This window comes from Emydura macquarii, unplaced genomic scaffold (genome assembly GCF_026122565.2).
Source record: "Emydura macquarii macquarii isolate MOO-44397 ecotype Brisbane River unplaced genomic scaffold, CSIRO-AGI_Emac_v2 contig_3477, whole genome shotgun sequence".
In the NCBI taxonomy this organism is placed as follows: Eukaryota; Metazoa; Chordata; order Testudines; family Chelidae; genus Emydura; species Emydura macquarii.
Genome location: NW_027133614.1, coordinates 8235785 through 8250684, shown reverse-complemented (window position 1 = coordinate 8250684; position 14900 = coordinate 8235785). Strand labels below are relative to the sequence as shown.

At 36.7% G+C, this 14900-nt stretch overlaps 1 protein-coding gene across 1 annotated transcript in view; it reads right to left on the bottom strand.

Moving 5' to 3' along the window:
- Positions 1-2325: 2325 nt before the first annotated feature.
- Positions 2326-14900, bottom strand: part of CDC73 (cell division cycle 73) — a 142257-nt gene continuing 129682 nt past the window's right edge. The window contains exons 16-17 of the mRNA XM_067535087.1: positions 8112-8253; positions 2326-5936 (exon numbers count right to left, since the gene is read on the bottom strand). Of these exons, the coding sequence (XP_067391188.1) occupies positions 5900-5936; positions 8112-8253 (179 nt within the window). The 3' untranslated portion in view covers positions 2326-5899. The remainder of the gene's footprint in view (positions 5937-8111; positions 8254-14900) is intronic.

Sequence of the window (14900 nt, the reverse complement as noted above, 5' to 3'; positions counted from 1 at the left end):
GGCTGTCTCGTAATTGTATTCACTGCAGATCACAGACGCCTGAAAGGAAGAACTGTAGATGCCAAACTCAATTAGATCAGCTGGGCGAGCACGGTTGGTACAGACTTCTGTAGCCCAGGACCCCATCTAAGAATGTGAGAAATCACCTGATTCCACCAGCAGGAGAGGTGAAGACATGAGAACTGAGAGGTGATGGGCGCATTACATGGGTGAGAGGTGAAACTAAACCTGTAACAATCACAGTGTATGTTTAAACATATGCTTATGCTTAGATAAGTAGATGCACTGATAGAAGCACTATCACACACCATACTACTTGAGAACACAACAATCCTGTGAGATTAATAAATACTTGAGGTATCCAGTTTTTGATTACAACCAATTCCCCTGTCAAGTCAAAACACAGTCTGATGATGTTTTTCTTGCAAGCAGAGATAGCACTACAATTCCCCTCTCCATTGATGTCACACGATCAGTACCAAGAGTCCACAGTAAATGTTTGGTCAGACTTTATATCAAGGTTCCATTAATAAATGATTAATAGTCGTTAGAAACATGTTAGCACATCAATAGTATGTTAAAGATGATTCTAAATGCATCAGTAAAAGCTGTTATAGATCATAAGCTATACTGGATCATAAAATATAGTAATAAAGAAAACTATTGACCTGTTAGACTAATTAACCATTTACTAACCCTTTAAAAAAACGTTTATGGGACCCCTATCCTGTGATCAATTTTTTCGAAAATCTAAGACAATTGTCCAAGATTTAGGCCTTACACTTTTTAAAAATGTCTCCTCTATCCCTACTTGCTACTCTTAATTCCTGCAAGATTCTAGAGAATCTCTCATTTTAAAACTCGCAACTTTTAAAACATTGGGTAAATGTAGGCCTGACTGAAGTCGATGGCAAAACTCCCACCGACTTCTGTGTGTCCAGGATTTCTCTCCCCACTCCATCCCCATTTACGATCTGAGAAGGCAGCAGCTGGAATTGAAAAACTCTAGTTCACACATGGCCACTCAAGCACCTTCATTAGCCAGCCTGCCAAACTAGATTTAAAGTTAAGCTTCATTTTTTTACTTCCTTCGTTGCTTGTTATTTTAGACAAATCTGCACTCAGAACTTCAGGCAATTAGTTTTAGGAAGATTTACATTTGACAATTTCTGGACTATACACAAGCATGGTAATAAGGTTTTCTGACTTTAGGATAAATGCAGAGTAGATGGAAAGGGAATTTATATATGCAAATAAAATCCATGAACAGTGATACTTTTTTATATAGATTTTATATATTACCTCAGACCTTTTCCAGCTTTACATGTAAACTAGCTTATGGATTTAAATTTCAAACATTTGAGAATATTCTTTGGATCTGCACTCATTTATAAATCTGAAAACAACTTCTGTTTAAAGAAAAATTAATTAATTCAGTGAAGTCAGCTTGGAAACAGCTTGGAAACAGCCCGTCAGCATTTGCTTCTTACCAAAATGTGCTCTGCTTCAGTAAAGATGTTTCCATTTTCTCTGCGTTTACAGCAATTATATTTCTCACCAGCAGAGAGAAAAATGAAAGTCATGGAAGTCAACAGCGGCCTTCCAGTATGTGTTACCTTGCAGTATTCTCTAAACTCATTGGCACCAGGCACTGTTGAACTAAGCATACCATGCTTATACTGCCAAAAGTAAGGAACTTCACTTCACCGTCTTCACATTTTTAATTATTTCCTTCCACTCCTTATTACCTCAGGATTTACATAAAATGTTAAAGGTCTCTGGAGAAAGAAAGACAGCATAGCAAACCAAAAGATAAATGTGTACTTACAATTTCTAATGAAGCATGTATCCATCCAGACAAATAAAACTAACAGGACCACAGTCCCTTAAAAAATGGGTGTTACATAACGATTTAAAGAGCTAGAATTTGACATTTACAGAATCCAATCATTATGGCATATTTTTTCACAGATGATTTCTTTTAGTATTCCAGGAGAACTTTAACCTGTTAGGCCAACAATTTCTTCAAGCAGGGATTTTTAATTTTTCATGAACACATTGGTTTAATAAGGTACTTGGCATTAGTTATGACTTTTGAATTAAAATGAGCACAGCCTCAACATTAAATTTTAAACACACCATCAAAGCCATTAATTTTGACCTGCTTCTTTTCGTATAGCATTAGCAAGTATTAGAAACTAAGTGCATATTTCATTGGGCATGGAATGAAAAGTTATACCAATAAAACTTGTTTTGCAAGTCATTGAAGAGAACAATAATGTTTTATACACTGATTGAACATCGAATGAAAGCCAAAAACAAATGTGCTATTCAGATAAACATTTATCTGACATCAAATATCTCATTATCCTTGATCATAGGTTCAGCTCTTTGTGAACTTAACACATGGTACACTTTCCACATATATTCCCTATCAGTATTCAAAAATAAGAAGTTTACAGTAATGTAGACTAGTTCTTTAATTCATGTAGCTCAAACACTGGCTTTAGCACATCCTTGTAGAATTATCATGATAGAAAAAAAGCTCCCTGCCAATAAATAGTTTTAAGCCTACTCAGTTGAAGGTGCTGATCTGTTATTTCTTCAGGCATACCAGTCTATTTAAAAATAAATTATCTGTGCATCTACTTAAGAAATCTGCTTCTGTTACTTAGTTCAGTGCAGCGTTCAGAAAGCTCAAGTAGTGTACAGACAGTTCTTACTTTGTATGAATTATAAGCAGTAACATTTTTAATATAAATCAGTATTTCAAAGGTCCCTGTTGGCAGCTATAATTTTGCTGAATATTTTTTTTAAACGCTGGCAGTATGGAACCCCAATATCACACTGTAAGCCAGTTTCCATCTTGCTTTAGTACTTTTTAAACAATGATATTACAAGTGTTATTGTTTAGATATTTAAAAGTCGTTTTGATTATTAAAGCCGTACTAGAATACAGGGGAAACAGTCCATTTGATATTTGATTCCTATACTGCTTGTGTCATTTAGCTTTTCAGTAAAACTATAGTCAGTAAAATAGCTCACATTCTTAATTATACAATTTAATTTTCAATACAGTTTACACAATTTTTACACATCTCAACACCGCGGGCTCTCAAAACTACTCACCAAAATGAATGCAGCTCACTCAAACAAACGGCTGATAGCATAGCTTCTCCAGTTCATGGTACCGGTTTTCCTTACAATTAATTAATTTGTCGCTAAATTAAGCATAAAATGATATCAAACTTCTGATCTGCTGTAAAATGATGCTGTATGGCTAAACTTTAAATCCAAGTAGTTCCATAATGTGTGTATAAATATATACATATATATAGAAAGAACATATGAGAGCTAATCTCTGAAGTCCTGAACCAACTCCCACAGAAGTCAATGGGAACCTAACTGCACAATCACTTAGATATGTCACTACCTTCATGAGTGAAAAAACTTAAAAGTGCCATCTCCTTCATAAATACGTTTTAGATCGTAATCACATATTATATTGCAAATAAGAAAAATCCCAAATATTAAAAGTCTGGCTTTGAATTCACAAAAAATTGTACAGTTCACTCAACGAATTTCACACATTCTGCTCCCCTGCCAGTTTCACACCTGCATTACTTCACTGACTCTATGGAGTCATTCCTGATGTACACCAGTGTAAATGAAATCAGAATCAGGCTGTCCTCCAGTGTGCCACATTGAACCTAAGCATTTGCAGGGTCTGAGACTGACTGATGAGCTGCAGCACCATGTGCTTTTAACATGTAATACAACAAACATAGGATGGAGAAGAGACACTGTCAATTGGACTTTGCATATTTTAAAAAAACCCTGTATAATCTGTAAGTTATAATACAAGTGAGCAGTACATGTACATACAAAAACCGTTCTGGGAAAAGATGCTGCTGCCCGTTACAGTAGTCTTTTTAAATCTCAGTATGTTGGCCACATATATAGTACTGAGTAAAGCTGCAAAATTTCTTATTGCTCATCAGTCATTTCTGAGCAGCAGAGACAGAAATATCAGATGCCCCAAAATGTCAGCAGTATGAAAAACCAAATTGTGTTGATCATTTCTTCACAATAATGAGTGCTGTGTTATTGACAATTGTTCCCTAGTTTTACCCTAAGATTTAAAAACACAAAGAAGGAAAAATGCTGATTCATTCGATGAATCAATTATTGGGAAAGTCAGTGACCTGAATCTGACCAAACGTTTTACACAAGTTAGAGGAACTTTCTAGAAAGAATTTTATTTTATTTATTTTACAGTCTTGAATTGTTTGCTCCTTCCCAGTGATTTCATGATATCCATTCAAAACTCTACTACTACTTACTATTACCGATGTGGATTTTAATTGCTATGAAAAATATGAATGGGGAGGTTTTTATTTTTCCTAGTTTAAATATAAAAATTGTAGCCTTAGTCCAGTTGAGATGAAAATGTCAAGTATCACTGAAGTCACGGAGACCTCAGAGCCCTGGTGTGCCAGTAAAACATAATGATTCTAAAAGTTGTGTAGGAGCTATGCTCCCAGTTGCATTAAAAAATGAAGATAAAATGTGAAATAAAAGGAAAAGAAAATGAATATGTAGGATATTTTACTGTTGTCAAACCTCATTGGCAAAACATAAGAAACATGGTTGTGAATTTTAAGAGCAGAAATATAAGCACCTTTTTTCTAACCCAGAAAATCCATATGTATGTTATAGTATTTAATCATTTTGGGTATCAGCTGGAATACTGTATTAAATTATTGTGTCATGAAGTAAGTAGTTATAATAAACTCATACAAATACCAGTGTTTTCTTGCCATAGTTATGTGCATAATCTAAATATTTATCCATATTAAGCAAATGTGTTCTTTGGTAACTGGACTAGGTTTATTATGAAAACTAATGCAGTACTGCTGGAAGGTTGCATTAGCTGCTTAGATCAGAAAATTACAACTCCGGAAGACAAGGTTTGGGCTACTTTTGTCATAAGGGAAAATATTAGAAGTTGTCTGCTATAAATGTAATGGCATTAAAAGTATTAATTCTATGTAATGATTTAAAAAAGCAAACTCTCCCCATTTCTATTCATGGTTTAACTTATATAATGTTTGGACTCGTATATAAAGTATTTGATAGATGGTAGTGTACACATACACACTTTAATTTAAAACTGAAAGGATTTGTGTGGAGGATGGACATTCAATGTTAACATTACTTGAATGTATTCATAATAAAGTTTAAAGATTTGGTAAACTGGAATATTATAATCCCAAAGAAGTGGTTCTTGATTTTTCATTATCCCTTTTCAACAAAACAGAATATACAGTACATATACAGGTTGACATTTTGATTTATCCAAAACAATTGTCACTTTGCTTAGTTTTGCAAGTCCTATAGACTAAAACATAATACCATTCACAACAAAATATTTTCAGTAAGTGAAACAATAAAGCAAAGGAATCCAGAGCTAATCTCAGAAGCGAAGTCATTTTGAAAGCCTCGTAACATCTATATATACACACTTTGTAACCTGCAGTGAAGAGCAATCTATTTTCTAACGAGGAACAAAACATACTTGTTTAAAAATTTTGCTAACTTAACAAAATGGGGAAGAAACTGCTGCTATCAAAATATACAATTTGATTTGCAGACTAGAGGGTTAAACATTATTAAAAAAATAGTTTTAAGCAAAACCCTTTTGCTTGTTATAATAGCAGGTATCAACCTGCCGCAGCATGAAGCATCCAAACAAGATCTTATAAAAGATTAAACTGTGACCCTTTCTTCATTTGTAAAGTTCTTGAGAAATTCATACAGTGAGGGCCCTAGTCTCCAGACTGGAGCATCTTTCATATTTCTCAATCATGCTCCAGGAAATTAATGGCAGCCAGAGGATTCAGAATCTCAAATGGGATTTGTGCTTTACCATGTACCTGCAATGTTTAAAAACAAAAACAAAAACAAAAAACAGCATTAACAGCATCTTGTGGTAGTTCTAGAAAGTGTTCATTCAAGGAACAATGCTGCACAGGAGGAAGAAAAGTAAAATTCTTTAAAACATTAATTCTTACAACATTAACCAATTTTAAAAGATATGAAAAGAAAGTTCTTCAAGAGTCATGAAAGTTCTGTACAGTGCTGTGTCCCACATGCATGAAGGACGGTTTCCTCTTTGGGAACTCTGGCTTGGTCTATAGAACACTAAAATGGAGGGCTGAAAGGGACCTTGAGAGGTCATCTACTCCAGCCCCCTGCTCTGAGCAGGGCCAAGTAAACCTAGACCATCCCCCTGACAGGGGTTTGTCTAACCTATTCTTAAAAGCCTCCAATGACAGATTCCATAGCCTCCCTTGAAAGCCTATTCCAGTGCGTTATTATCCTTGTAGTTACAAAGATTTTCTAATATCTATCCTAAATCTTCCTTGCTGCAGATTAACCCAATTATTTCTAGTCCTACCTTCAGTGGACACAGAGAATAATTGATCATTGTACCTCTCTCTAACAGGCTTTATTTGTCTGATCCCACCCACCACCTCACGCCCCAAACCCCGCAAGTCTTTTTTCCCTGAAGACTAAACATGCCCAGTTTTTGTTTGTTTAACCTTTCCTCATAGGTCAGGTATTTTAAGCCTTTCATCATTTTTGTTGCTCTCCTCTGGACTCTCTCCAGTTTCTCCACATCTTTCTCACAGCATAGTGCCCTAAGCTGGACACAGTGCCTCACCAGTGCCGATACAGTGGAACAATTACTTCCCATTTCTTTCTTATAAAACTCCCGTTGATACACTCTAGAATGATATCAGCCTTTTTTGCAACTGCATCAGACTGTTGACTTATATTCCATTGGTGATCCACTAACCCCCAAATTCTTTTAATCAGTATTACTGCCTAGCCAGTCATTTTCCATTTTGTAATTGTGCATTTGATTTTTTTCTTCCTAAGTGCAATACTTTGCGCTAGCCTTCATTAAATTTCGTCTCATGGATTTCAGACCAATTCTACAATTCCTCCTTGATGTCATCCACAAATGATATAGGCACACTCCTCTCCATCGCTAGGTCATAAAATGACAATATTGAATAGTACTGGATCCAGGATAGACCCAGGATAGATGTACTTCATCATACTTGAGATGGAAAGCTTTAACTACAGGACACAAGGGAGCAATATTTAGACTATAACCCCAACTGAGTTTACATTATAGGATCATCTTCATCCTTCCCCACCCCCGCAGTCTGACAGCACACCATTGATAACTACACTGAGTACAGTCTTTTAACTAGTTTTGCACCCACCCTATAGCAATTTAATCTGGACCCCATTTCCATAGTCTGCTTATGAGAATGTCATGTGGGACTGCGTCCAATGTCTTACTGAACACATTATATTACATGTTATAAGAAATTTTAAGACAATACGAAAAGGAATCTAAAGTTAATTTTGGTCAGTCACTACGGGGCAGCCTTTAGAAATCTTCGTGCAGTTATTTGTGGAAGATATTGATGGAGAGATACCAGAGTAACAAAGTTTGGAAATGAGTGATTTCACTGAGATTTTCAGAGAAGCCTGAAGGCATTTTAACTTCAATAGGATTTAGGTATCTAATACCCTTGGGCTGTTTTGAAAATCCCAGCCTTATTATTATTTTTTTTTAATATATTTTGTTGTTAATGACTGCATCAAAATCAAACTAAATTTACACACTGATGCAAATAGGCTCACCTATTTTTTAATGTCTTTTGAACCGCTATATGGGAAACTGTTTGTAGGATTCGCTCCTCAAGCTCCTTTGCTACGCTATGAAAAAATTGTAGGTTTGGACTTGGTACTAGTAGATGGTTTTGCAGAAGTTTAACTGTCACACTCTTTTGCAATAATCTGACACTTATTCAAAACAAATTGGTTATTCCCCCTGGATCTGTCTGTACTGTTTTGGCAGACAATTTAAGGTGGCTTTGCAGCTCCATAATCATGAATAGCAAGAAATATTTTGTCTCCGAGCCATTGCTCGGATCTTTCCTTATCCAATTTCCTTGAACCTTTAATGGGCTCTCTCTACTCTCCCTTCCTACAAACAACTCACAGTAAAAGGTTTTCAGCATATTTACCTGTCCAAAGTTTCCCAGAAACGTAGGAATACTGGTCTGTCCAAGTGCCGTTTGTGGTAGCTTAATTCTAATACTGTTACATCCCATTTCTGTACATTTGGATCTAGACGTACTTCATCATACTTGAGATGGAAAGCTTTAACTACAGGACACAAGGGAGCAATATTTAGACTATAACCCCAACTGAGTTTACATTATAGGATCATCTTCATTAGACAATCAAAACACAACATTCTTCACAGTTAAGTCTACACACCAGAAACAATTAACCATCTCTAAGAAAATGAAAAGGTAATAAAGGGCACACAGCTGATCTCATATGGGACCCATGACCCAACCCTCTTAGTATATCTTAGTAGCAATGCTATGGATTATGGGTGAGGTGCCAGTCCCTATTTTTAATGTAGAGATTCTTGGAAAAATAGCTCATTGGGTTGGATTCAAGTCAAACGTGATTTTTTGGGGGGAAATTGACTTTCTATGTGGCATTTCTGAGCTGTCAAAGGATGAAAAACAGTAAATTTAAACCTTTTGAAGCCATCTTGATCATTTAATGGAACTCTATGCAGCAACATAAGCTGACTGAAAGTGAAATGCTAGGGTGCCATTTAGTTTGCTTAAATTTAACTTTTTTGTTTTACATAAAACAGTACTCTGAACAGCAAGCCTATTAGCCTAAATGGAAGAGTTATTATTTTGGGTCAGTACAAAAGCATTAGTTTTCTAAACACTGTAGAGGTTAATAAAATAGTTTAAGGAAAGAAAACACAGAATTGCTTTACTCAATAGCCTGCTAAAAGTACTTACAACATGAGTGCAAATCACAATTATACCAGATCCAGTACTAGGATTCTTGTTATGTTCTGTGTTCCCGATGCGGGTCTCCGAAAGCATTATTTCCCCCCAGAGGTAGAATCCTTCTTCTTTTCCTCCCCTTATTACAACTGCTCTGTCTTATCGCACATATTTGAGATTGAGTTTATAAGTTCAAATGCCACACAAATATACAGTGGGATTCCGTCTCCCACTCAAGGCTGTTAGGATCTCACCTTTCTTGCCTTCGCTCCAGGATTGCTTCATTTATTATTACTGATGTCTATTGAAGACATAATGCAGTGTTTATCAGAGTTTAGTCTCTTGGAATCATTGCAGCACTTTGTTACACTGACGCACAAGTAGTGCCCACCAGAACTTTTATTCTGCTACTACAGCTGCTGCCCCATCCTGGCAAAGAAGAGTACTGCTCTCACACTGCTGAGGTTGTGGGGTTGGCCAGTGATGAGAATAGCGCTACCTTGGTCAATATCAGTATTCCCATGGGTGGCTCTTGGCTCCTCATGAGCAGAGCATGCTGCTCTAGTGATTTTCAACAGTGCACTCATGAGTCTCAACTCTGATACACACTCCACATCTGCAATAGAAATGAGTTAAAACCAATGAGGAGGCTGCTTCCCAACCAAGACAAGTCTCCCTACATAATGCTAAACATACACTGGGCTTTGCGGTCAGATAATATTCACTGTTTACATATTTATTTGTCTAAATGGTATCTTGGGCTGTGATTTCATCAGATCTCAAATTACTTTGGGTCAGTCCCAATCAGTATTTTGATAGAACACCAAAGTAATCCTAAGGTGCGGCAGGAAATGTTTTTAATGATTCAGTAGCAGTAGCTGACGCTTACCACTGAATTGGTACTTGGCTAATGCACCAGCATGACATTAAGAGTCACTATGCTATTGGAAGTGCTGTCTCTTGGGGATTACATAAAACCTAAGAACTGACCCCAGTGGAAATTTAAAATATATCTGTATCTATCCATCCAATGGTATTTTTTACAGTACTAAGAATGTTACTTGCCACTCTTGGCCAAATTCCAATTTAGATGTTACACCCAGTCTTTAATATTTAAAATTACCCCCGCAGCTTCAACTGGATAAGATATTCTGATGCATTTGCTGTCCTAAATGGGTCTAAACAATGAGAGTCCTGTAGCACTTTAAAGACTAACAAATTAAATTTAACTCTCGTTTTTGCTGTATACAGACTAACACGGCTACCCTTCTGGAACTAAATGGGTCTGTAACTTTGCTTTGGTATTCAACAAATGCTGCATTCCAACCCAGAAGGGAATGAATTTAACTGGGGTTTAGGTGAGCAAATAGACAAAACACATGGTTTTCAGAAAGCCCTTGCATATTTTGATATGGCAGCAACTGAAGTGACACTGTAGCTTAGATACAAGTAGAAGTAGTCAAAACTAACATTTCAGAATCTACAGTGTGGTTCCAGTTCATATTTGTTGGCTTTTCAAAAGGATTTTATAGCATTTGATCTCTTATTGGAAATGACTACTAAAATAAAAAGGTTGTTATTCAGCAAGGGCTGAGACCATATGAATGGCTTATGCTACACTGGATCAGTGGTCCATTTAGTCCAGTATCTTGCTGTCAACAGTGGAAAATGCTGGACCCTAAAGAAAAGCATCAGCTCTTGCCTTCCACCATACATGTAATTGTCTAATACAGGAGAAGAAAGGGGAGATTTCTCGGACTCCACCTGATGAGCTTATGCCATAAAGGATGAAAACTGATAATCCAGGATAAAATTTCAAGGCTTAACTGTACATGCTACTCGGTTCAGATCTCCAGTTTTCAAATGTCTAAGCAACAATATTTGCCTTTATATCCTCCAGTAGGGAGTTCCACAGACTAATAACATGCACTGAAGCTTATTTCATTCTATTTTATTAAGTTTGCAGCCTTTTGAATTCCTTTCCATTCTTGTAGGATAGGAGAAGAAACAGAAGAACATGTGACCAGATTTTGCTATGTAATTATTTTATTTAACTCTAGCCATAGTTTCACTTGCAGTTTTCTTGTCCAGTGCATCAGCCCTTAATCTATCTTTCCCAAATCTATCTCAAATTCTTAACCCAACTGGTCTAGTAACTGTCATTGCTGTCCTCTAGCCACAGGAAGTCCCTATGTGCTTGAAAAATGTAAACTTAGAACACCAATGTATGCACAAAACAGTGTCTCCGGTTGGCCTTTTTTGTACAAAACTTTTCATTTCTTTGTGTTAGCAAGTAAGAAGTCACCTCAATAAATAAATCACTCTATGTACTAGATTGTGAAGTAAACTTCAAACCTTTTGACTGAAAATTAAGAACAACAAAGCTAGCGTTGTCGTTTCAAATGGGGCCAAACTTTTCACAATAAGCACACAAAGAATAGACAACTGCATGCCAAGGTTATGCATTGACAAAACAAGTCTCTGAATGTCAAACAGAACCGTTGAGTTAAGGCTAAAGATTATTGAACAAAAGTCAACCCGCTAAAACTGACCTTTAGGTTCAACAGAAGTGCATTAACACATTATTGCAAGAAGACCTTTCAAATGGCATTCAAATAAAATATCTCTGTTAAAATGGCAAAATATTAAACTTCATTTGAAATGTCCACTTATGGATGTAAAGAGTATACTGGTAAGAAAATTGTTATTTATATGAGTATTATGCACTCAGTCCAAAAATAGACTCAAAATGGTTTCATAAGCAGGGCCAAAAGCTGTAGATTGAAAAGAAAACAAGGAATAAGGAAAATAACATTTTAAGCTCCATTCATGAAAAACTTCATAGGATTTTAACCAGCATAAAGTGATTAAGACGGTAAAACTAGTGTGATATGATCTGGGTAGAGTCTAATCCATGATTTACTAGATGCATTTTGATCTATTTGCTTAGAATTTATGGCAATCAACTTCTTATTTTCCAAAATTCCAATCTACAGTAACCAGCTTTAAATCTCTGTTAATCATCATTCTGGAAACAGGCCAGGTTGCCTCTGATGGCTTTTAGCTTGTATAAATGCTGGCAGATTACAGGTTAGTAATGGACTGGTGCAGAAGCTGCTGATCATATTTAGTTAGGCTATTAAAGACATTCTGTATGTGCAAAATGATAAATGGAGCCAGAGTGGCAGCCTGCACTCTTGCTTTTGAATAACCTAGGAAATACTAAGTAGTTTGTTTGGAGGATGGAATAAAGCTCTTTTAGGAAGATCTAGAGAGATTCTTTTTCAAGAAAACATTTTTGAAGTATCTGGCATCTAAGGCAATTTGGCACATTTCTAGTTCAAAAATGGTTTGCTTTTCAGAAGTACCTTTATGAGCCAGAGATAAAAGTAGTTACTTTCCCCTTTCAATTTGAACACATGCATGTCTTTGAGACATACAATATATTGTAGGTTGCAACTCTCACAATCTCTTCAGACTAACCTTTTCAGGGCAAGGATATCTTTTTCTGGTATAGCTTACCTCTCGCACAGTAACACCCTCTCTACACATTTCCCCCCACAAATATATACACAGTTACTGAATAATTTTCACTTAATATTTAACAATATTTTTCTTGATTTTACATCTCCTTCCCTCCATTTTGTCCATTAGGCTTTGAGTTCTCTCTTTTCTTTTCATTTTCAGTGCCTACTGTTAACTTGTCCCTTTTCTCACTTTCACATCTTCCTTTCTCCATGTTGTGCGCCCTTCTTCATGTTTTTCGTTCTCATTCCTCCCCCGCAGTTTCAGCTTCTTTCTTCTAAACTAGCACCTCTCACACATTTCTCTTACACAACACACTATTCTCTTCTTTCCTTGACTGGGCAGTGGTAGCAGAACCTAGGGATTTTTAACTATAGCTCAGAAAACACAGGGGAAGAGTGAGCGTGTTTGAGGGCTGAAGAGGACGTCAGTTTTCTGAAGGCTGTAGCAACAGCACAGGGTGGATACAAATCTAGGATTATTTTATTGTTCTTTAAATTACAGTAAGCTTTTCTTTAAAATAAACCTGTTTAAATGAAGGATGAATTTAATACAAAATATGTTAAGGTCTAAATGTATACTCTCTTAAAACATTTAAATAAAAAAAATAAGTATGCTGTTTTGTGTGTTTAAATAAATTCCAGCTACCATTCTAATGCAACTTGACGCAAATCATGAGCAAAAAGTTAATTATCAGTAAATAACCAATATATCATTCATCATTAAAAATGTACCGATAATAAGAATCTGAAAACATTAAGCTATATCATTGCTTAAATAAAAGTACGTATAGTGTTCACTCCTAGGCAGCACAAAGATGTCCCAAATCGACTGTAAAGGCTCTTTTTAGTTGTAAATCAATATATTTCAACTATTATATCGACCAATGAGAATGCACCTTTCTTTAGAAAATAACTGAAGTACAAATGGAAAAAGCTGATTAAAATTGATTCACATCGAGGTTTTCCACTTGCTGATTTAAATTGCTGATTTAAAAATCAATCAATCCACCTGGCAATCAATCAATGGCTCCATTGCTCTTTACAGAGCATGGTATATGTGCCAATAAGTTATTTGATGGCTGTGGAGTCTGATGTGTGAGGGATAGTCTCGTCTACAGGAAGGGCACACCCATGCACTAGTAGTGCTCTGAATCCAAATAGCAGATTCGTTCCTCCTCTGACACCAATCATCACAAAGCTTGATCCACAGTCCCTCTCACAACACCTCGCTCCATCTACAAGCTGATTCCACCAACCAGAGCAGCATTCTGCACTCCCTTCCCACCATCGAGAGATTCCAATACTAAGGAAGATACTAAGTCATCCTGCAAGCATCCTGAAATCTGTGTAGCGATCTGACTCTTTCTAGACCCTTTGTGAGCTTCAGAGTAGAGTACACTCTTTGGAATCCTGTAACCAGCATTCACTTGACATGTCCAACCCACTTGAGTCTTTTCTAACCATTTAACATTCTCATGAATGACACACCCGCTCCATTTAACACTTCCACATTTGTCACCCTGTCTTGCCATCTTATTCGAAGAATTTTATACAAGCATCGGATATGAAAACTATTTAGTCTTTTGATGTTTGACGTAAGTAGTCCATGTTTCTGAGCCATATACAACAGTGGATAAAACAACATTTTGTAACTAAGGTTTTCACTTTATTTAACAACTTGTTATTGTTCCAGGCTCTGTTTTATAAAAGACTGAAGTGTCTTGCTGCTTTGCCAATTCTACTAGTGAGCTCAGCATCAAGAGCAACATTGCTGGTAACAGTGGAAACAAGGTAGCAAAACTGATCAACACCACCATCTACGGGGATATCTGGAACTGGCTCTGAAGAGCCTTGGTGCATGATAACAGTCTTCTTCAAGCTCACTGCTAGCTCAAAAGATTTTGCATGAACCAGAGAACTTGATAATCAAATGCTGCAGGGCATCAACACTGTGAGCCTCAAGGGCTGCATCATCTGCAAACAGGTTCCTCATGATCATCTCCTTCACTTTCATCTTAGCTCTGAACCTTGCAACATCAAACAAACCTCCATCATGTCTAAGACAGACACCCTCTCAAACATCACAGAACGCATGTTGAAGCAGGAATGAAAAGTAAACATTAATCAATGTAGGTGCCAGTATGCAACCCTGCTTCACTCCCATGTTGATGTTAAACGAGTCAGACTCTTGGTTTTCATACGTTACAGTTGCTTTCATGTCGTTGTGTGAGGATTTCACAAGGTTTAGCAATACAGGGGGACAGCCAAGCTTCTTCAAAACAATGCAACGCCCTGCTCGATTAACCATCTCAAAGGTTCTTGTGAAATCTATAAAAGCCATGTACCCTGCAACAGCTGCACATGAAATGGGAGCACAAAGCAGAAGCAGTAGAGGCCTGGAGTTTCCTTAGATGTTGGTCTACATGTTGCAGCCAGAAGAATGAGCATCCATCCATCTGTGCTTGCC